We start from the raw sequence: 23,210 nt of genomic DNA, 5'->3' as shown, positions 1-23,210 counted from the left end.
TTTAAGGTTCCACTAGACCTATGTTTGTTTTACCACATACTAACATTGCTGCATTTCTTGATTGATTAAATAAGGCTTGTGATTAGAAATATCTATGTGATTCGGTTTCGTTTTCTCCGCCATGTCGGACGCTCCTCTTCGCTGGCTCGAGAGGAAGCGGCCGAGCACCCTGTCCGGGCGGCTGATCTGCGAAGATTAGCCCCCAAAACTCCCAGTGAGGGAGGCTGGGTCCGGGACGCTGCGGGAAGAGCCCCCTGGAATCAATGCGGGGGGTTAATTGCCCGTTTGTCCCTACGGAGGCCGGCGGACGTGCGTGGCGCCTCGAGTGCTGCCGGGCCATGAGAAACGGCAAAGAGCAGAATTAGGCGAGAGCCTACAAGTAAGCGAATTCCTTCTGTTATTACAAGCGTACGTGAAGGAGAGGTGAGATCTGAAGCCGAGAAGGCTCACTCTTCCCCTTTGCTGAGTCTCAAAATTTGGTTGGCGCCCCCCCCCCCCAAATGGCAACAAAGAAACAAAGTCCTGCCCTTGGCAAGTCAGTTTCGGCTGCCTTAAAGGGAGAATCGTTGGAGGAAATTGTACGGAGGGCGGTTGGTGAAGCTATAAAACCCTTTGTTGACAAGCTGAATGAAACAGATCAAAGGGTCGGCTTAATTGAGAGCGAAGTGAAAACCATCAAGGAAGCAGCGGGGGGGGCAGAGAAGTCTGCTCAGGAAAGTGCGTCACTCGTGAAGGCTACGAATAAAGAGCTTAAACTGGTGGAGAATCAGTTGATCGGGCTACAAGTGGAACGAACACAGACAATTTTGCGCCTCCAGAATGTGAAAGAGGAGGAAAACGAGGACTTACGGGGTCTTGTCTCGGAACTATTGGCGACACCCGCGAGGGCAACTAAAGAAGAAGTTAAAAGCGCCATTTTGGAAGCCCGTCGGGCTACTTCAAAGTATGCAATGAAGCGTCAGTTGCCGCGCGAGATCATCATCGATTTTTCATCTAAGAGGATCCGGGACACTATCCTATACAATTCATACAATGCGGATTTGGACTTCTTGGGCAACAAAATTAAGATATTGAAAGACGTCCCATTTCTAGTCCGGAAAAGACGTTTTAAGTATAAAAAGTTCGCAGCTCTTCTGAGAGAACGTGGAATAAAGTACAAATGGTTATTTCCGGAAGGAATCTGGTTCACCCATAAAGATCAAGCCTTTAAGATATTATCAGAAGATCAACTAAGGGATTTTGAGGACAGGAACCCAGAATTCCAGTGCACCAAGCAAGACGAAAAGGAGAAGTCTGAGGGGGAGGGGGAGGAAACGAGCAATGCGGCTGCAGTTGCGCAGAGAGAACTCCGTCCGGGACCCAGGAGGGGAAGAAAAATTTAACTTGAAATTAAATTGTAATTTGCATTTAGTAAGGTCAACCACTCCATCAATATAATATAAAGCTTTAACTTTTGAATAATGGCAGTATGAAGGGAAAACAGAAATGTAGTGTTTAGTGTTTAGTGTTTGTAGGGTACCTTCCCCTTTTTTCCACCCCTCCCTCCCTCTCTCTTTTTTCTTTCCTCTTTCCTATCCCTTGTGTTATTGTAGTCTTTTGTAGTTACTGTTTTGTAGGGTATGTATGTATGTAGCAGTTGTATGTTAGATATTGAAAATAAAAAATTATATAAAAAAAAAAAAGAAATATCTATGTACATTTAGCTCAAAACACAACTACGACTGCATTTCTGTGCACACTTACCTGGGAGTAAAACTTAGTAAGTACATTAGAGCTGAGTAAACAGACTTGAGATTGTTTTCTAAAGGTATGTGTGGTCAAGCACTCTGTTAAAATGTTTGTGGAGCATTTATTTGCATTGTTGTTGCAGATGTATCAGTTCTTCTGTAGCCACTTTTAAAAGCAGGGTTTCACAATTATTCTTTTATTTTAACTACCGGGGGTTGGTATGTGTGATGTTTTAGTTCCCTATGGGACATTAGGGCCTTTAAATTTCTAGTTTGCCGAAGGTAGTCTGTGAGAGAGGCCAAGTTCTATAAGCTGAATTTTTTTTGCCCCCCGCCCCCCTCAACAGGAGCTCCCATTGCCATACTAGAATATATTATCAAAAGTCATATTATTTTAAAAAATGGCCTGCCGTGTGGCATAAGAGCCTGTCATTCAATGCAGATCAAGTCTGAACTCATGAATCTGCACAATTCTATGGATGGCTGTTTTTGATCTCTCTTTGCTTTTCTGCATGTCATGTTACAATTGCCTGGCTTTTTCAAGTTAAGCATCTAAATACTTGCAAGATCTATCAGCTTCAGTTTCTTTGTATTGAAGGGTAATCTAGATCAGATCATGGTCTCACAGTATGCTAAAGTTGAATGCAAAAGAAAGAAAGGATTGGTAAATTGTTAACAAGAAGAGGAAGTGGAATATCATACTGAGATTGTAAGAATGCTGCTACTTCTGATGTGCAGAGAAATAAAACCCTGGCTTTGCTTAGTCCAGTTTTGGGCTGCCTCCAGAAATTCCTAGTCTATGTGACAAATTTTGTGATGATCTGTGAAATTTTCTTTGGCACCTTGTTTGGTACTACATCTGATTTTAAAAAATAGCTTTCAGTTTAAGAATGCAAGCCTATTCACTCTTACCTGGGAGTAACTTGAGTTGACCTTGGTGGGAATTTCTTTTAAATGAACTTGAATAGGAGTGAGCTGTGCAGCTTCTTGGTGTGTACTCACTCTAGTTCTGTAGTTTTCACTGGCTGCCCTCCCAGTTCCCATGCTTCTTTTTGTAAAGAGACTAGTGTTTGTTCCCCCCATACTTTGCAAAAAGATTGAGACTAATTTTTTGGGGTGTGGGAAGAGAAACGTTCTCTTGATTTGAACATAATATATACTTCATGCATTACAAGAAGCTCTTTGATTCTTTAAAAGGGGAAGCTCTAAAGAATAGCTAAGAAGATGGACAATTTGTTGATTAAATGCTTAACCGAATGAGCAGGCATTGTAAACCGTAAGCTCTTTGCCTATGAAATTGTGCTGATGCCATGTGTACTGATGCTACTGTGGGGGGCGGGGGAGGAAGGAAGGCAGAACTATAACAAGACGTGAGAGTTAAAAAAACAAAAACAAACCCAACCCCAGGAAGTGAGATTGTTTATAAATCTGGTATGTATTTTTTTTGTGAGAAGAACTTTCACTCTCCCACCTAGTTCCTCACAGTTTAGCCGAACCCTCTTCCAATAGTTCCCTTTCATTGATCAGGATTGTAAGAGATCTAGTGGCTATTCCTTTCGGCCTTCTGCACCAATTCAGGATCCTTTACATCCCAGTTTCCATTACAGATGGGGCTGTATGATCACATTAAAAGCACAAAAAGAGAGACAGTCATGCCAGAATTTCTGATATGAGAGGAGCAACAGTGAAGGAAAGTCATGGATCTTCCTGCTCTCACATGTTGGCACTTTGGTGCAAATCCCCAAGAAGTAAGAAGGAACATATCAACTCCCTTTCTGCCAAGGCATTGTGTTTACATGCATTTGTGTTAGTGAATTTCACATCCTTTCTTTGTATGAACAGTGCGACCCCTGCTGTGCAGCTTCAGTGACCTGAATAAATTTGCTCTGTGATGGGTATTATAAAAAAATAATAATCCCCTTTTTATCATAACCACTCTCTCATCTGGTGTTCAAATGTACAACAGCAGAAGCAGCTGGAGTGAGTGAGGCCATGGAGCATGTTCAGTATATTGGCCAGTTAAATTTTAATCTTGAAGGGTTTTTTGCCCTTGGATGTGGCCTCACAGCACTGAATAATGTGCTAGTTAGTGAAACTGCTGCCACTGCCATAACTAGTCTTCACTGTAGTTTCTGTCCTGCAACTAACAGACTTCAGGCTCCATTGCTTGACTGTTTTCATTAGTGCTGTTGTGGTTGTAGAATACATTTCAGCGCAATGAGGGAACACTGGAAAATATCAAATGGTGGAAATTACTTTTCGGCTAATGTGTGTGAGGATATGTGTTTTAAAAACATTGGTTCCTTGTGTTTTTACAGCAAACAGTTAACTACCTATTGCTTCTGTGATGTGACTTGTACATTTTTGGTAGCAAAAGGTACCAGAATGCTAAGAAGGCTCCTAAAAGTCCCATTACTCTACTAATAACCACAAGGATAAGATCTAGCTCTCGTTAAAGAGTATGTGGCATGGGTGTGCCCAGCAAATGACTAAAAGCACCCGGCTCCCGAACTTACCGGGGCCGGCGTTTGCGGGGACGCTGGGCCGGGAGGAAGCAGGATCGTCTTCCCGGGGCTGGCTCCGGGGCTAAGTGCAAGGCTGCAAAGCCGCGCACTTTGCAGGCTTTGAATCCCCGGCAGCCAATCAGGAGGCTAGCCGGGGTTTTCAGGAAGGTGGGAGCCGTTGATGGACCTGAGAAGCGTAGGCTTCAGTCAGGTCCTCCCACCTTCCATATATTGGAGCCGGCCCCGGGATTCCTGCAGTTGGCTCCGGTGTGGCGATCAGGCAGGAGAGGCTGACGCTGCTTCGGAGCATTCGTGGGAGGGGGTTCCCGGGCTTGTTGTTGGCCGAGCAGCACATACGGTGCCTTGGCTCTTGGCGCGCAGCTTGCCCTCCTGGGGATACGAGGGGCGCGCCGGCCTTGCGGGGAAGGAGAGCTCCCCCTCCCCCTCCCCCTTTTTTGTTCAGCAGCTGCTTGATTTCGGGCGGCTGTAGAGGCGGTTCTGGGTTAGCTGACCCGTCGGCCCCTTCGGAAGGAACAAGGGAGCAGTAAGAGATCTTGCCCAAGGGAACTCGGCATGCCCCCTCAGAGGGTGAGTCGCCCCAGCAGGGGTTCAAATCGACCCAGAAAGGGGGGAAGGGCCCACAAGGGGCAAGAGGCCGCTGCTCGTAGTGGGGCACAGGGGGCCACAGGCCGTACGGCCCCCCGAGGATCAGCAGCCAGTTCTGCTCCTTCTGGTTCCAGAGGGAGGCCAGGCACCAGATTAGCTTCTGGGGCCCTAAAGCGCAAACATGTGCATGGGAATAGGGCACAGGCAAGACCTGGCACAGGGGACAGGGGCTCCTCTCCCGAGGCTCTGCCATCTGGGGGTGTTAACGACGTGGGGCAAGGGCCCTCTTTGCAAGGCTTGTCTAGGGCATTACAGCGGCTTTCAGAAAGAGTGGATCAGCTTGGTGGCCCTGAGGTGTTGGAAGAGGAGGGGCCAACAGCCCCCAGGAGTGGGGTCTCTCCATCCAGAACTGGGCGGAGGGGTGAGGCGCACTCGCGGACATCGCGTCGAGGCCGGGGGGCCAGGTCCCCGAGCAGTGATGAGTCTTCCAGCCCAGAGGTCAGACGGCGTCCCGCGGCAAAGAAGAAACGGACGGCACGTAAGACAAAGAGGTCATCGAGGCGCGGGGACGAGTCTGACTCCTCAGAGTCTTCGAGTGAGTCATCCTCTGGGGGGGAGGAGAGGGGCTCCGATGGGGAATTTTGGGCGGCTGCAGCGCAGGTACCGCCAATCCCATCCTGGGCAGCCAGGAGGCGATCTGGAGTTAGGGGGAAAAAATCTGGTCCTGGGACGGTTTGGGGGGAGGATGCTTCTGAGGAGGCTGCCCCTGCCACGGTTGGCCATAGGGAGGACGAGGACGCCCCTGGGGGCCACTTGTCACGTAAGATGAGACGGCGCATATTGGATGGTTATTATGTTGATGTTTTTTCTCTCATGCGTCCTGAAGCTGAGGATGGCCTCTCTCGCCCTCCTTCTCGGAGGCGGAAAGAGAAAGAAAGGAAGGCAGAGGTTGATAGGACTTTCACCAACTGGCTGGAGGGTTTTACTGTGTTTATGGGAGTGGTTCAGCTGGCTTACCCGGAGAGGGGGTGGCATATTTCCAACCATTTGGCCAATGTCCTCCGAGCACGGGCCTTAGCGGGGGAAGGGGCGGCGATAGACTATGATGAGGCTTTCCGCAAGCGGGCCTCCCATAATGCTTGGAGGCGCTGGGATGTTATTAATCAAAAATTATGGTTGTGGCTGGTAGGCCCTCACATGCGGGGTAGGAGTGATCCTCTTCGCCAGGGAAGGTGGGGGTCTAGGAGGGATAGACGGATGGTTTGTTGGGAGTACAACCAAGGGAAGTGCCAGCGGACGCGCTGCAAGTTTGACCATTTTTGCGAAGCTTGCTATGGTCCTCATCCACGTTCCGCATGCTCGCGCCAAGGGGCCAACCAGCAGCCCTTTCGCGGGGGCCGGCCCTCCACTGCAGGTGCCCGAAAAGAAGGAGGTTCTGCCGGCCCCATCGGCGCCAGTCAGCCCACGGGTGGGGGCAAGCAGTGAGATGTCACGATCCTTGACCCTTGCGCCTTCCCCCATTCGTTTGGATGTCCTACGTTCTCTTTTGGATGGCTACCCCAACAAGAGGGCGGCGGAGTATCTGTGGACAGGGTTTAAAGCGGGTTTTCGCATTCCTTTTGAGGGCCCCAGGGTGCCCACGACATCGGGCAATTTGAAGTCAGCTCGAGACTTGCCTGATGTGGTAGCCAAAAAGCTGGACAAAGAAATCTCGGCAGGTAGGATAGCAGGTCCTTTTGATGCCCCCCCGATGCCTAATCTCCGGGTTTCCCCTTTGGGGGTAGTCCCCAAAAAGGTGGCTGGTGAATTCCGCCTTATTCATCACCTTTCCTACCCAAGGGGCTCCTCTGTCAATGATGCCATCCCCCCGGAGTTGTGTTCCGTACGTTATGCATCCCTAGACCATGCTGTCCGTTTAGTGCGTTCCTGCGGCCATGGTGCCCTTATGGCAAAGTGCGATGTCCAATCTGCATTCCGGCTGTTGCCTGTACACCCCGACGACTTCTGCCTGTTGGGATTTAAGTTCCAGGGTGCCTGGTATGTGGATAAGGCTATGCCCATGGGCTGCTCGGTGGCCTGTGCCGCATTCGAGACATTCAGCACTTTTATCGAGTGGGCAGCGAAGGGCCGCCTGTGTTGCCCTCAAGTCACGCACTACCTGGATGATTTTTTCCTCGTTGGGCCAGCAGGGGGCTCGGCTTGTGCTGAGAGGCTGGCCGGCTTCCAGGCGCTTGCGTTAGAACTGGGGGTCCCTTTGGCCTCTGAGAAGACGGAGGGTCCTGTGTCTCGGATTACATACTTGGGCATAGAATTGGACTCGGTGGCCGGCTGCTCTAGGCTTCCCTTAGGTAAACTTCAGGCCTTGCAGGAGCTAATTTCATCTATACTGGGCCGGCAAAAGGCCACGCTCAAGGAGCTCCAGTCTCTGCTAGGTCATCTTAACTTTGCCTGCAGGGTTGTTTCTCCGGGACGCCCGTTCAGTGCGAGGTTGGCCAGGGCCACTGCGGGGGTCCCCTCCCCCCGGCATCATGTCAGGGTTACCAAAGGTATGAAGGAGGATCTCCAGGTCTGGCTGCAATTTCTATCCAAATACAATGGGGTATCATTCTGGCAGGAACCCTTGGATATGGCCTCTGATTTGCAGGTCCATTCAGACGCCGCTGGCTCGGGCGGCTTTGGAGTTTTCATGAGGGGTCGCTGGTGCGCTCAGCCCTGGCCTTCCCGGTGGCACGCATCTGGTTTGACAAGAGACCTCACCTTTTTGGAATTTTTTCCGATTTTGGTGGCGGTCACCATATGGTCCGACCACTTCAGGAATAAGAGAGTGGTGTTCTGGTGCGATAACATGGCGGTGGTCAAGGTCTTGGGCAGACAATCGTCGCGCTCTGAGCGGGTCATGCGTTTGGTACGCAGGTTTGTCCTGGTTTGCTTGGATAATAACATCTCTTTCTTTGCTAAGCATATAGCGGGCGCAGATAACAGCATCGCCGACGCATTGTCTCGCTTCCAGACCGAGCGATTCTTCGCCCTGGCACCAGAGGCGCGGAGGGACCCGGATCAATTCCCGGAGGATCTTTGGAGCCTTGGGAGCACAGCATAATCCAGGGAGTATTATCTTCGGTTGCTCCGTCTTCGTTGAACTCTTACCGTAGGGCCCTGTCTAGTTTTTTGTCTCAGTCGTTGCATTGGGGTGGGTCAGGCCGGTTGCCGACCACTGGGGCATTGGTCCTCCGTTATTTGGCTCATCTTAGAGAGAGGGGCTTTGCCCCGCGGACCATGAAATCCCATTTGGCGGCCATTTCCTTTTTTAGTAAGGCCGGGGGTTACCCTGATCCATGTGCAATGTTTGCTGCGCGGAGAGCAATTGAGGGTTGGAGGCGTTTGTCCCCTCCTCCTCCAGATTTTCGTCGCCCCATCACCTATGCCATCCTTGTTCGAATGTTGGGCCGTTTGCCGAGTGTTTGTCACTCGGCCTTTGAGGCACAGCTTTTCGAGGCGGCCTTCACGTTGGCATTCTTTGGGGCTTTTAGGGTGGGCGAGTTGGTTGCCAACTCCCGTCTAGAGGTGGGGGGCCGAGCTTTGGCCGTGGGGGACGTTACCCTTCATGGGGCTGGGGTCACCATTTTTCTTCGGCAGTCTAAGACTGACCAGAGAGGGCGGGGGTCTCGGATTGAGCTAGGCACTTCTGACTCCGGTCCATGCCCTCTCCAAGCACTGTCGGCATATATGGATATTCGCCCCGCAGTTGAAGGTTTCCTGTTGGTTCACCGGGATGGCACCCCCCTTTCTCGTTACCAATTTGTGAGCGTATTACGCTCTGCCCTGGCAGCTGAGGGCTTCCCGGCTGACGAGTTTGGGGGTCATTCTTTTCGCATTGGGGCTGCCACCACGGCGTCTGAATTGGGATTGCCGTCCGGCAGGGTTCAAGCAATCGGACGATGGAATTCCACCTGTTTTAAGTCTTATGTTAGGCCACATTTGGTCATTAACCCTTCATCTTTTCAGTCTCGCTAGGTCGCCCCAAACCAGTGTGGGTCGTGGGCCACAGCATTGTGTACTGGGCTGCACGTTACGCGAAGGCTTCTGGCTGGGGACGCAATCTGGGTCTCGAGGATGCTGTTACGATATCGTGGTTTGGTTCCAGGGGAATGACTTGGGATGCTATGTTGCCTCGTTTTCTCCGGCTGGTGCGGCGGATCGGCCCTCCTGATGCAGTGGTTCTTCAACTTGGCGAAAACGACCTTCCAAAGAGGACCAAGCTGGACATTTTGCAGGACATACTTAGGGACTTGGGAGTTTTGCATGAAAGTTACCAGGGCATGACCATTTTATGGTCAGAGTTGTTGCAACGCCGGGTCTGGCGAGGAGCCAGGCGCAATGATAGAGTGGATCTGGCACGGCGGCGGCTGACGAAAGTGGTGGGGCGTGCGGTATTGGAGTACGGGGGTTTGGTTATAAGCCATCCCGATGTCTCTTTTCGGTTGGAAGCCCTGTTTCAGGCTGACGGCGTACATCTGTCCAGCTGGGGACAAGACATCTGGTTACAAGACATACGGGATGGTTTACTTAGTTGGTTACGGCGTTAGGAGCTTTGGCGGGGAGCCACTTTGGCTCCTGTGGCGGTTTGGCGTTGGGCACCGATCCCTTGGGGGGAAGCAATGCCTGCGTGGCATTGTTTTCCCCATAGATGGGGATCCCCATAAGGGATCTTGGACCAGGCATGACAGCGGTAAGCCCAGCTCGGGGGCGGACGGAGCATGCCTGTGCCCAGGTGACGGGGAACTACGCAGAGGCTACCGCCCAGTGTGGCTCCGTTAACCGTCATCCCGCGGTTTTCCCCTTTTCAGCAGGCGGGCTAAAAGGGTGAGGTGTCATCGACTGGCAGGCGGGTCAGCCGATGCTGGGATCCGTGCCCTACGCGGCCATCGCTCCTTTCTGTTATGTAATCAATAAAGTTGTGGCCTGTTTTCATCCATCATCAAGCGTCAGCGTATTTCTGCACTCACGACCCAGGCCCATAGAGCTGGCACCGCAAGCACCCGGCTCCCGAACTTACCGGGGCCGGCGTTTGCGGGGACGCTGGGCCGGGAGGAAGCAGGATCGTCTTCCCGGGGCTGGCTCCGGGGCTAAGTGCAAGGCTGCAAAGCCGCGCACTTTGCAGGCTTTGAATCCCCGGCAGCCAATCAGGAGGCTAGCCGGGGTTTTCAGGAAGGTGGGAGCCGTTGATGGACCTGAGAAGCGTAGGCTTCAGTCAGGTCCTCCCACCTTCCATATATTGGAGCCGGCCCCGGGATTCCTGCAGTTGGCTCCGGTGTGGCGATCCCCTCCCTCCCTCCCTTTATGGTTAGAGTTTGGAGCCTGAGCGTCTTGGGGGAACCTGTTATAAGAACTGAGTTGTTTCTGTTTGTTTTGCACGACGTTCGGCTTCGGTGCATTTACCTGGAATGTTGGGGGAGTGTGGTCCATGTTCTGTTCAATGTCGCAACTTTTGGGCTGGCGGTTTGGCGTTGGGCACCGATCCCTTGGGGGGAAGCAATGCCTGCGTGGCATTGTTTTCCCCATAGATGGGGATCCCCATAAGGGATCTTGGACCAGGCATGACAGCGGTAAGCCCAGCTCGGGGGCGGACGGAGCATGCCTGTGCCCAGGTGACGGGGAACTACGCAGAGGCTACCGCCCAGTGTGGCTCCGTTAACCGTCATCCCGCGGTTTTCCCCTTTTCAGCAGGCGGGCTAAAAGGGTGAGGTGTCATCGACTGGCAGGCGGGTCAGCCGATGCTGGGATCCGTGCCCTACGCGGCCATCGCTCCTTTCTGTTATGTAATCAATAAAGTTGTGGCCTGTTTTCATCCATCATCAAGCGTCAGCGTATTTCTGCACTCACGACCCAGGCCCATAGAGCTGGCACCGCAAGCTGCCTTTGTAGATGCAGCAGCATTCAAAAGGAAGCCTGGGAACTTTGGAACTGTGTAAGTAAACATTGTTGTCATTCAAGTGTGGAAATGAAACTTTCTGGAACTGGGTCTGCTTTAGGTACTTCAGAGCATCTTTGTAGTCTTCTGCAGTTTTCTAAATGATGCCAGGCTAAGCATACGCTAAATGTTCCCTTAAGATCAGGAGATTATTGTGGCTGCTCTTGCAACTGGGATTTATGGGGAGATGTCATAAGAACAGTGCTTAGGCCTTATTTATACCCTTAGCAAACCAGCATTGCAAAGCTGGTTATTTCTCAGATGCAAACTTCAGTTTAGAGGTGTTTTCATACATGATACTAAATTGCCCTTTGAGCTTCAATTGCACTGTTTTTATTTGAGGGGAACACATACCATTCTTTACACAGGGAAGAATGAAAAGGGCAGCCATTTTTTAGATCGAATATGCATCACAACAAACGTAGTGGTTTTTCAAATTTCAAAATGTGGGTAATAGCAAAAACAAAATTGTCAAGTATCACTTGAGAAAACAGTGAGTGCTTGGAAGCTTTCTGCACTTAAACCTCCCTTCGGAACTTACCAGACATGGTTGCAGTTGTAGAAAAATGGCACTGTGATGAATTCCTTTAGTGAAGTCACAACAGTGTTTACAGTAGCGTATTTCACGTAAAGTTGTAGTATTCTCTTCACAAACTCACTTGAATAGGTTAGACTGAGAGGTGGTGCCCGCTGCAGCTTTTAGTGCGAGTTTGAAAATAGCTCTCCCATATTTAAACTTGGTGGTCAGTATGCTGATCTATTTTATTAATTGTTTTAAAATATTTACATTACACTCAGTCTATAAAAATGTGTTTGAGGAGGCTTACAGAGTTAAGTTAAAACAAGTAAAAACTATATGAGAGCCATCAAATAAAAAGAAATAGGAGTTAAACTCTTAAAAGCAGCATCAAGCTTGAAAATCTTGAAAACTGAAAAACCTGTGCCTAAAAGCCATAACCAGTTACAGTCAACTTAAAACCACCAGTAAGCCAGAGATAAAAGATACAACTTCAATTGAAAAGTTTACTGTGGGGGGATAATCATGAAAAATTCCTCTATAAACTGAAAAATGTTTGCTGGGTGCCTAAAAGACTGCAACAACAACAACAACAACAACAACAACATTTGATTTATATACTGCCCTTCAGGACAACTTAACACCTACTCAGAGCGGTTTACAAAGTATGTCATTATTATCCCCACAACAATCACCCTGTGAGGTGGGTGGGGCTGAGAGAGCTCCTAGGAGCTGTGACTAGTCCAAGGTCACCCAGCTGTCTTCAAGTGGAGGAGTGGGGAATCAAACCCGCTTCTCCAGATTAGAGTCCCACACTCTTAACCACTACACCAAACTGGCTCTTGTGCAAATGTGGTGCCAGGCAAGCCTCTGAAGGAGGTGCCAGGGTTTCTGTTGTGTCACAACAGAAAAGGTTCTGTCTGTACTGCTCATCCACCCTGCTTCTGACAGGGGAAGCAAGGCAGTATGACAGAAGGCAAGATTTCAGGTATCCTAGTTCCAAGCTGGGTCTTAAGTAGATGTGTGTTGAATCAGTTTTCTGAATGGTTCAACACGTTCTTGTCACTACAGAAGGCTGAAGTAGATTGTATTCACATGTTTAAAGAAAACAGTGGTGTAGGTCTCTCTTGGCAGCAGATTAGTTTTTGCAGGATTTGACTTTTGGAAGCTGCCAACTTACCCCTTTGTATTCAGCATATACAATGTCTGGTGGTGATGCAGTTCTGGTCTCCACAAGAATATCAGTGAATGAAATAGTAGTAATAACAACACAGATTCAAAATGCTATGTGAATATTGTTATAAACAGTAATACTGACAACAAACATATAAGGTAGGCTAGTATTATTTCCAGTTAACAGATCTATGCAGAGGTGGGCCTGAGGCTTAGAGAGGTGGCTTGCTTAAGGCCTCAGCATTTTCTTTAATGCGCTCTCATCTCTGCCCCGACACGCTAACAATTTTGGTCTGTCCTCAAAAGAGAACTTGGACAAGAGCACCCGCTAAACAGCACAGAGAAAATAATACTTTTTTTTACGCCCCCCCCAAACAAATCTAGTAAAGATCTTTTTCTAATCTCTTCCTGTTTTCTAGGGGATGCACAGGCTTCTCTGCCTGCCTGCAAGCTACCGGTTGGAGACCCCTGGCCTAAGGTCATGTTATGTTTAGGGCTGAGCTGAGATATGGTCCATTGATTTTAGTGTGAATTCTTAATCATATAACAAATGAAAATGTGAGCGAGCTTGCTGCCTATTAGGTACAACTTGACACTACTGATTTTTAAATAAAAAGGGTATATATAATTCCATAGTGCCTATTTGTCTAATCCTGACTCAGAACTAAAAGAAAAGGCTGGGTGACAAAATAATTTCCCTCTGGCCTAGTAACAATCCTAGGCCTGAGGCTTGTGTCTGAACTTGAAAGGAAATTTCCACTGACAAATAACAGTGAGACAGAGCCTTGATATACTGCGAGGCTGAGGCATTCTGCTTGGTCGTGACTCGTGAAGGGTTGTTTTTTTACACAGGTTCAGGTTGTAAAATTACTTGGAAATTGAACATGAAACAATGCACTTTTCTTACATGCTCAACCAGCTATCAGAAGTACCCAGTTTTAAACAGGGGTTTGTTTGAATAAATGGCTTTTATTCATATTTTATGGCTGCATATATATTGAAAGAGTCTTTTTGATTTGAAGAGGTAAGTGGTTTCTGTAGCCATTCTAAATAAAAAATTTCTTTTCAAGCAAAGTATATTGAATACTTAAGCGTGTGTGAAATTTATATCTCTGAATCTTCTTTACATGTTTTTCCTTTCATTGTATAAACAAGTTATTGAAGACAAAAGCAGTGATATTTTTTCTACAGTGGTCATATATTTCTTAATTTCTATAAGCAACCTCTTCAAACTGAAACAATATTTTAATGGAAATAACTGTTTGGCTTGGCTCTTGGTGAACGGTCAGGCAGAAGTACGCATAACAGTTCTGACAAGGGTGGTCAGTTAATTGTATTATGGCAGGAGGTTGTTCCTTGCAATAGAATCCAGGTGCTCTAGAACTAGCTTTTAAGCATTTCATATATACTATGTGTTTGTCAAGCCCCTTTTTAACTCGCTCCCTGTCTCTGTTGCTACAGGTTTTATTCTGACTTTGAAGAAAAGAAAAAAGACATCTCTGCCCGTTCACTTGTGTCTTTTTGGCCTCTTTCAAGAAACCATTTCCTGGCTCTTCTTCATCTATGACTAAAGGCTCTACCATAGCTCTTGCCTTCCAGTTTCAGAAGATGGGCTCATTCCGGAGACCCCGGCCACGCTTCATGAGTTCCCCAGTGCTGACTGACTTGCCACGTTTTCTGGCAGCTCGGCAATCTCTGAATATTAGTTCTAATTCTGCATGGAACAGGTGAACAGAGTTTTATGCAATTGCCTTACCCTGAGTCTCATACTGGCCAGTTTATTCTCCTATAATGGTCCCTTTCCTTTCTAGTCCCCATTTGTTTGGAGAAAGCAGAAATTGAATGTAATCACCTCTTCCATCCTCGTGATATGCATGGGCCTAGCCAGCATCTCTGACCATCTTATTGCGATTGTTGTGTAGATAGATGTTCAAGTAACTGGAATGGATCTAATAAGTCTAGTATTCCACCCCCTATGCACACGCACACATACTATGATGCTGCACATGTCAAAATATCCTTTCTTGGGGAATAAAAATGTCAATATGGTGTAGTTGTTGGGAGTGTTGAACTAGGATCTGGGAGACTCAAGTTTAAGACCCCCCCCCCCACGGGCCAGTCACTGTCTCAGCCTAAGCTACCCCATAGTGTGGTTGTTGTGGAGATAAAATGGAAGGATGGAGAACAGGGTCATAAGCCGCTTTGGGTCCCCATTAGGGTGATAATGGGGCATAAATGAAGAATAACCTAATAGGTTGGGGAGCCTTTACTTTTCACCATGGTTGGCATGTCATTTTTGACTGGCTGTGCAATACAACAGGGATGGAAAACATGGTGACCTTTTTTGTAATGCTCAGCTCTTGATTTCCTCCTTTTATTTTTCTTGTGATCGATTGTCCTCTAAGCTATATATTCGCCAGCCCTCATAATTGCTGGGATTAACTTGTATTTTGAGGGGAAAAAATTAAAATGAAATTCCTGCTGATGAATAGGCTTATTATCCCGGCAGTGCAATGGTCATGTAAAGGCAAACATAATAATGGCGTACATGCTGTGATGTCATAGGTCTTGCTCCTGTGTGTGTGTGTGTGTGTGTGTATAGTCCCTTGGTATGTGTATTAGTTGGTATTCTCTGCTTTGCTACTGATTGGCACATCGGCAAACAAATCTAATGCAAGGGAAGGGGGGGCAATTTAAGGACAATTAATCTTCTCTCTTTACTGATATATTTACATGACTCTTAACAGCAGTTTCATTATTCAGTGTAAATCACACTGACATGCATTGTTTATTGCTACCCTAACTGTCTGTTTTCATTTGGCAGTGTTCAGACAGCAGTGATCAATGTGTTCAAAGGGGGAGGCTTGCAAAACAATGAACTCTACACCCTCAATGAACATGTCAGGTAGGTTGCTTGGACTCTGCTCTATGGAATGGCCTGACTGTTGCAGAACAGGTGGTGCAACTAAAAGCTGGTCCTTGCTGTTGTTTATTACATTTATATGCCGCATTTTTATTGGCTTGCTCTCTGCCACTGACATGCTAACTCTTAGTTGCACTGAATCAAAACAAAAATGTAGCGAACGTATAATCATTTTGTTTTGGAATGCTGCTGAAGCATTATCCATCTGGCGAATCATCAACCCACATACTGTAGCATTTAGGACTAGACTGTTGAATGTGAAGTCAGAGGAGGACTTCATCAGGCCCTCAGTATTGTAAGGACAACAAAAACGGGGGAAAACCAACAACCTTGCAAACCAAGGGTAACCAAGGAGGTTGAAACACAAATATAGCTAAAATTATGAAATCACTGCTATAAAATTTAATAAATCAATAAAAATACAAAAGTTAGATTAAAAACATTTTGAGAACCTAGTAGCCACTAATGCCACCGGGCCTTCTAAGGGTGTTTGGTGAAGCGTTTTGTGATCTCTTCATGGTCAGAGATACTGTTCTGTAGTATTGTTTTTGTATGATTCAGGGCAGAGGTTGAAGATGGGACGGATTCTCACTTGGGTTTCTATTTTGATGGTGGGGTTTTGGTGGGGATGGTTATTTTTAAGCTCTCCTTTCACTTTCTGTCTCTGAGAAGTTGCATGAAATTTCTTGGGTTGATCAATTTATTAATTATTCTGTTGTCTCTCACCAAAACATACATCTATATGACTTGTAGAATCATAAAAACAACAAAAAATATCACCAGCATGTCAGTCTCAATAAGTGGATAAAAACATAACTAGTTGCAATTATGCCTTTTCCTTTTTAAAAAAATAATAGTTTTATTTTACTATTAGTTTATACAAGAAGAAACAAATTATATGGTAACAAACTAACCAAAAGTTACAGAATACCATTCTTCAAACATACAGTTTGATACAAGTTGTCCAAATAGACTAGTTTGTTTCATAGTGAGTTAAATTCTTTCCTCTTTTTAAAAATTTATTTATTTATTTACTTAGATTTATAGTCCGCCCTCCCCAACCAAGTGGGCTCAAGGTTAATTTAATTATAGGTGCAATTGTGATTGCTTTATATAAAGCAAGGAGGAGGAGAAGCTTGAACTTATGGTCATCTTCTGTTTTTCTGCAATTGTAATTTTTGGTGGTATCTCGTGAAAGGTGCTTGATTTAATTGCTAGCGATTTGTGATAGGTGCTTGCTCTTAGAAGTTTAACTGATGTGGATTTAACAGTTTGATGATAAACACAGGTCTGCAGTTGGTGAAAATTTGATAGATATGACTGCTGGGCATAGTGTGTCTTATTTGCTTTTGTCATCTATAGTTTGAAAGACCTTGCTTCACTGGTGCAGACAAGCCATAGTTGAACATTACTGAATGAACTTGAGGCTTGCCTCTTCTCTCACACTTGTAGGAAGCTTAGAAGTTGCTTCCTTGGTTTTTAATTACTTTTCAAACTAACACAACGTATGTACCCTGGAAGTCACAACATGTTCTTGATTCTCAAAGAAAGTCATGCCATAGTTTGAGAGCTTGGTATATAATTGCAAACTATGGTTTGTCAAAAAAAGTATGTAAATAGCTCATGATGAGAGTGCACAAACCTAGAGCTTGCTCAGATTCACTTAACTAACACCAAACTGATTTACAGTGAAATCCTAAGCAGAGTTACTCCAGTCTACGCCCATTGATTTCACTGTTAGTAATCTAAACCATGCCGATATTGATTATAATACAAGTGTCTAGCTTGGTACTGATGATTGCCCCCCATATGATGACTGAACACTTAGGGAGGGGAAGCAGGCATGAGCTTCTGCTTGATTGTCTGGTCATCTGCAGGGTGTGACTGCATAGAGGGAAGTGGCTATGTGTATGCCCTTTCTCTATGATCAGCTACACTGCTTTCCAAATGTGCAGTCACACCCTGAAGATGACCCGGTGATGGCTGGGGCTAGTATGCTTATGTCCACTCTCCCTCCCTGTGCAGTTAGTGAGCATGCTGACGGGTCAACTGTACTGGGCTAATGTCTCTCTGGTGGGATGCTTGTAGTATGAGGAAACACTGGGAGTAATGGTAAACTAGTTACATAAGTTAACAGACATATTTGTGTAACAAGATTGATGCCTTAGTATAGATACTGAAGGGGGAATACTTTGCTCTGGATAATGGAAACAAATCAGTTTAGCTGTTGGTGGAAATTATGCTTTTAAACTAACCCCCAGCCCATTCAAGTTTAGATAACAATAAAAGATTATCTCATTTTTCTTTTCCTTCTCCACGGTCTTTCTCCTCCACTCCATGAAACTTGGCTTGAATAGTGTCACTAAAGGGTAAGCCAAGCTGTTTCAACAAAAGGTTATCAGTGTCTTGCAAGTGGCTGCTAGAGGTATGCAAGACGAGATGTTCTAACAATCTCTACTTTTTTTTACTTAGAAACAAACCTGTAAGGCATGAAATTCCTCCCACAAAAACAAAGTGTTGTAAAATTCTCTTCACAGTTTTTTTTAATATCAATTGCATAAGAAACTTCTGTGTGCTTTGACAAACTGTTTCATAAGCTGTCTCTGGCATTGGGACTCCCACAAAGGGTTTTTTAATGCATGCTTCAGATTTAGAATTAGAAAGGAAAATTTTGATCTATGAGGGTAAATAGTGGTGCTTTTTGTAGCTATCAACATTAGAACATAATATCTATTTTCCAATTAAATTGGTGCATATGTACATAAATTTCCAGGCCAAATTAAACCATATAATTGAAATAATCAAAACAAAATGCATGCATACTAGGCAGGTAGGCTTTGGTAGGCTGGATACTATAGATCCCAGGTTGTTAGCCATGAGCTGCTTAGCACATGTCCAAGGGCTCACACCTGTGGCCCAATCATTATATATCTGCAAGTTGGAAGAAGAATTCAGCTGAGATGCTACGCAGCTTTCAAGGCATTTTCCCCAACACTTTTGGTGAGTTTGCCAAGCAGGTTTTCTAGTAATGGGGATTAAAAAAAAGGGAAGGGCCGAGGGGGGGGGTAGAAAATGTAGACCCATAGGCTTCTTCAAGAATGGGCAAGAGAATAGCCATACATGGACTCTGCATTATAGACCTAGTGAGTTGGTAACCAGCTATGCCAAACAGAATAGGGTTGACTGTTGGTCAGAGTTGACTGCTTATCATTTGTCAAGCTCTTGCAGTGTTCAGATTTAGCTCCAGAAAGAATTCCATCCTTTTTTTTGTGTATTGGATCAACCTCATTTTATTTATTCATTTATTTATTTATTTTTTTAATAAAATTTTATTGGTGAGCGAATAAACAAAATAATTTTTTTCCAAGTTTGACACATATAATCTCATTATTCCCCCTGCTCTATCCCCCCACCCTTTTCCTCCCCCCTCCCTATTGACTTCCAACAGCTTTCCAACCCTTAACCCTTCTTATTGCTTAAATCTAATTCATTTATATTTTCCTACTGCCTCTAGATCATAATATCTCTTACTCTAAGCACATTCTTATTTTTTTACATTAATTCTAATTTAATTTAATTTAATTTAATTTATTATATTTATATTCCGCCCTCCCCGCTTTCGCAGGCTCAGGGCGGATAACAAATACAAACATGTTTAAAAACATTTAAAAACATTAAATAATACATTTAAAAACATTTAAAAACATTAAATATAACAATTCATGCTGCATAGTGGTTCATACATGCCTCTGTGTTTGCATAGGGGTGATGGTTTAACCCCCCCTTCACGGGGGCGGGCGGGCACTGCCCGGCGTTAGCCATATGCCTGGCGGAATAGCTCTGTCTTACAGGCCTGGCGAAATGCAAGCAAATCTTGCCGGGCCCTTGTCTCGCAAGACAGAGCATTCCACCAGGTCGGGGCCAGGGCTGAAAAGGCCCTGGCCCTGGTCGACGCCAGGCGGGCCTCCCTAGGGCCAGGGACACTTAAAAGATGTTTTCCGCCAGAGCGGAGAGTCCTCCGGGGCTCATATGGTGAGAGACGGTCCCTCAGATACGTCGGTCCCAGTCCGCGTAGGGTTTTGTAGGTTAACACCAAAACTTTGAACCTGATTCGGTACTCCACTGGCAGCCAATGCAGCTGGCGTAGCACTGGTGTAATATGCTCCCACACCGGTGCTGCAGCAATGACCCGCGCTGCTGCATTCTGTACCAGCTGTAACCGCCGGATCAGGCCCATGGGAAGCCCAGCGTAGAGCGCGTTACAGTAATCCAACCTAGAGGTGACCATTGCTTGGACCACTGTAGTCAAGTCACGGGGAGACAAATAAGGGGCAAGCTGCCTGGCCTGCCGAAGATAATAAAAGGAAGACCTGGCAACTGCAGTGATCTGGTCCTCCATCTTCAAGGAGGAATCCAGAATCACCCCCAGGTTCCTAACCCTCGGGGCCAGTGTAAGTGCTGCCCCATCAAGTGTAGGAAGCCGAGGTCCCAAAGCCATCTCCCCACGACCCACATACAGGACCTCCGTCTTCGTGGGATTCAATTTCAGCCGACTTTGTCTCAACCAACCAGCCACAGCCTCAAAAGCATGCTCCAGGGCATCAGGGGCCGATCCAGGCTGCCCGTCCAACAACAGATAAAGCTGGGTGTCATCCGCGTATTGGTGACACCCAAGCCCGAAACTCCGCACCAGCTGGGCGAGGGGGCGCATATAGATATTAAATAATAATGGAGAGAGTATCGCTCCCTGTGGCACACCACAAACCAGTGGCCTACGAGATGACACCCTCTCCCCGAGCGCCACCCTCTGTCCCCGATCATGGAGAAAGGAGACCAGCCACTGCAGTGCTGTCCCCTGAATCCCCACATCGGCAAGGCGGTGGGTCAAAAGCTCATGATCGACCGTATCAAACGCTGCTGACAGATCCAGCAAAATCAGCAGTACTGATCCGCCCTGATCCAGATGTCTGCGGAGATCGTCTGTGAAGATGGCTACAGAAGGCCCATCTCCCCCCATGCGCAATTTTCTTTGGCGTTAAATACCATCTGTAAATCATTTTGTACACATTTTCTTTAATGTTCGTACAAGTTGAAATCTTCACTGTATTTTTCCATAAGTACTCCCATGCCTCCATTGTTATTTCTTTATGAAAATTTATTGCCCACTTCACCATCTGGACTTTTACTGTTTCGTCCACCGTAAACCATTTAAAAAGTAATTTGTAAATCTTAGATATTTCTTTCTTGCCTTCTTGTAATATCACTTCCTCTAACTCCAAATTTTCCAGTCTTATACCTCCTGTCAGGCAGTCCGCATTGTAAAGATCTCTGATCTGTCTATACTGAAACCATCCATAACAAGGAGACAATTCTTCTTCTGTCTTTATTCTCAGCTTTGAATATTGTATTTGTGTAATCTCCTTGTAAGTTAGGCATTGCTGTTCATTATCAACAGTTCTCGGATCTATTACTTCATACGGAACCACCCATGAAGGAATTCCATCTTCCATGTACACCTTATATTTCTTCCAGACCGTGAAGAGGCTTCTCCGAATATAATGATGCAAGAACATAGAGTCCGCTTTCACTTTGTCATACCACATGTATGCATGCCATCCAAATATTTTTTTTATGTCCCTCCAGAGCCAGCAACTTGCGATTTTTTAACGTTATCCAATCTTTCAGCCATACAAGACATACTGCCTCATGGTACAGTCTTATATTGGGCAGTTGCAAGCCTCCTCTTTCTTTAGCATCTTGTAAAACCTTCATTTTCACCTGTGGTTTCTTGCCTGCCCACACAAAATCTGAGATTTTCCTTTGCCATTTATCAAATTGTTTGGAGTCTTGAATAATTGGTATAGTTTGCAACAAGAACATCACACGTGGTAAGACATTCATTTTTACTGCTGCAATTCTTCCCAGCCATGATAAGTTCAGTTTGTTCCATTTTATTAAGTCTCTCTCTATTTGTATCCACAATTTCTCATAGTTATTTTTAAACAAATCTATATTTTTCGCCGTCAATTCTATGCCAAGATATTTTACTTTATTAGTCACCTCACAGTCTGTTATCTCCATTAGCTCTTGCTGTTTCTGTTTGGTCATGTTCTTACATAAAATCTTTGACTTCTTTTTGTTCACATAAAATCCAGCCAGATCTCCAAACACTTTTATTTTCTCTATTACCTTTGGCATATTTTCAATTGGATCCTCTACTATTAACATTATGTCATCCGCAAAAGCTCTGACCTTGTAAGAAAACTCTTTTATATTCATACCTCGGATTGTGTCGTCCTCACGTATTTGGATCATCAATATTTCCAAAATCAAAATGAACAGCAATGGAGACAAAGGGCAACCCTGTCTAGTTCCTTTGTTAATTTTCAATTTCTTTGACAAAGAAATTTATTTTAATTTATTTATACCTTTTTATTAAAAGAAAACTCAAGGTAGCTAGCAAATATAAACATCCTATAAAATACAAACCTTAATTAAGCAACCATTAATTAAACAAATCAGTACTAGCCTTTCTGTTACAGGTGGCAACTAGGGGGGAAGACACTTTGCCTTCTCAGACAAAAGGCAGAAATGAGTTGCAGTCCCTTTGCAAGCCTTGAGTAGCCAGGGGTGGGGCTGGCAGGTGGAAATGCTCAGTCTCAAGGGCAGGTTCTCCCCAGGCAGGAAGGCAGCTATGGGTTGCAGTCCCTTTGGAAGGCTTGAACAGTTCTTTTCAGTCTAAATTACTGTGAGTCTTGAGAAAATAAAAGTGATGTTTGAGTGTGATCTCAGCATCACAACAGATTGTAATAGACAGTTTTATGGCTCAGATAAAACATTGCAGAGTTATGTTCATTGATTGTCAAGTCTTGGATGAGGCTATGTATATATGTTGCTGGTTATCTCATTATATGCTAAGATTTCTTGGTGATAGAAGATCAGATCATCATGTTTTGCAATCCTCTAATATTATAGTGTTCCTTACGCCCTTCCTAGCATTTTTGCTAATTCAATACAAATTAAAGGTGGGACATACTTGATTCTATTCAGAGTGTTTTTTGAAGGTGTTGTGGAAATGCCAGTATTTAAGATAAGAGTGATGATTCTTCAACCCTAGAGGCTCCTCTGCATGATTGGTCCCTGTCTTACAAGCTGAATGCAAAAACTTTAAGTAGCACTTTTAGCTACTATAAGTGCAATCCAGTTAACATGGAAGTTGCTTCAGGTGACAGACTGATTAAAGTGATTAAAGCCAAGTATCAGCTTTGAATAGCTGTTCTCTTGTGCATCTGTAAGAAAAGCTGATTGAGCTGAAGCAGTGATCCACCTAATCTATCTTTATTCTCCTACCGATCTCCACTACCAGACACATGAGGAAACAAGTAGCCAATGGGGAAAACTACGATCACTATGATTTTTTATTGTTATACCTCTCTCTCGATGTGTTTTGTTGAGTTAAGTTATCATGAAAAGGCCTATGAAGACTTTGTCAGTAGTTCCATAACATGTGATCCATTTCTTTTCAGGCGGCTGTTGAAGAGTGAACTTGGATCCTTCATCACAGACTACTTCCAGGTAACACCTCTTCTTTTCAGTGGATAGTTACACTAAATTAACTTTGAATATTATGTTATATGTCTGTTAAGTTCTCACTCTGTAAGAGAAGTGAATAGATTCCTTCTTACAAGTCACCGTAGCTTAGTCTTTGGTCCATACAAATAACTGCTGGCTTTTGAAAAGGCACCTCACTGAAGACTCCCAAGTAAGCTTAGAAGTCATGGCACAAAAT

The 23,210-nt window shown here is 45.6% G+C and overlaps 1 protein-coding gene across 1 annotated transcript in view; it reads left to right on the top strand.

The window, feature by feature from the left end:
• The window catches only part of PRR5L (proline rich 5 like), a 98,527-nt gene that overhangs the window by 14,985 nt on the left and 60,332 nt on the right, over positions 1 to 23,210 (top strand). Inside the window, exons 2-4 of the mRNA XM_054971731.1 lie at positions 13,960 to 14,225; positions 15,323 to 15,403; positions 22,948 to 22,996. Coding sequence (XP_054827706.1) covers positions 14,062 to 14,225; positions 15,323 to 15,403; positions 22,948 to 22,996 — 294 coding nt within the window. The 5' untranslated portion in view covers positions 13,960 to 14,061. The remainder of the gene's footprint in view (positions 1 to 13,959; positions 14,226 to 15,322; positions 15,404 to 22,947; positions 22,997 to 23,210) is intronic.

This window comes from Eublepharis macularius, chromosome 2 (genome assembly GCF_028583425.1).
Source record: "Eublepharis macularius isolate TG4126 chromosome 2, MPM_Emac_v1.0, whole genome shotgun sequence".
NCBI classification, from domain to species: domain Eukaryota; kingdom Metazoa; phylum Chordata; class Lepidosauria; order Squamata; family Eublepharidae; genus Eublepharis; species Eublepharis macularius.
The sequence above is the reverse complement of the archived record's forward strand: the minus strand, read 5'-3'. Positions and strand labels throughout refer to the sequence as shown.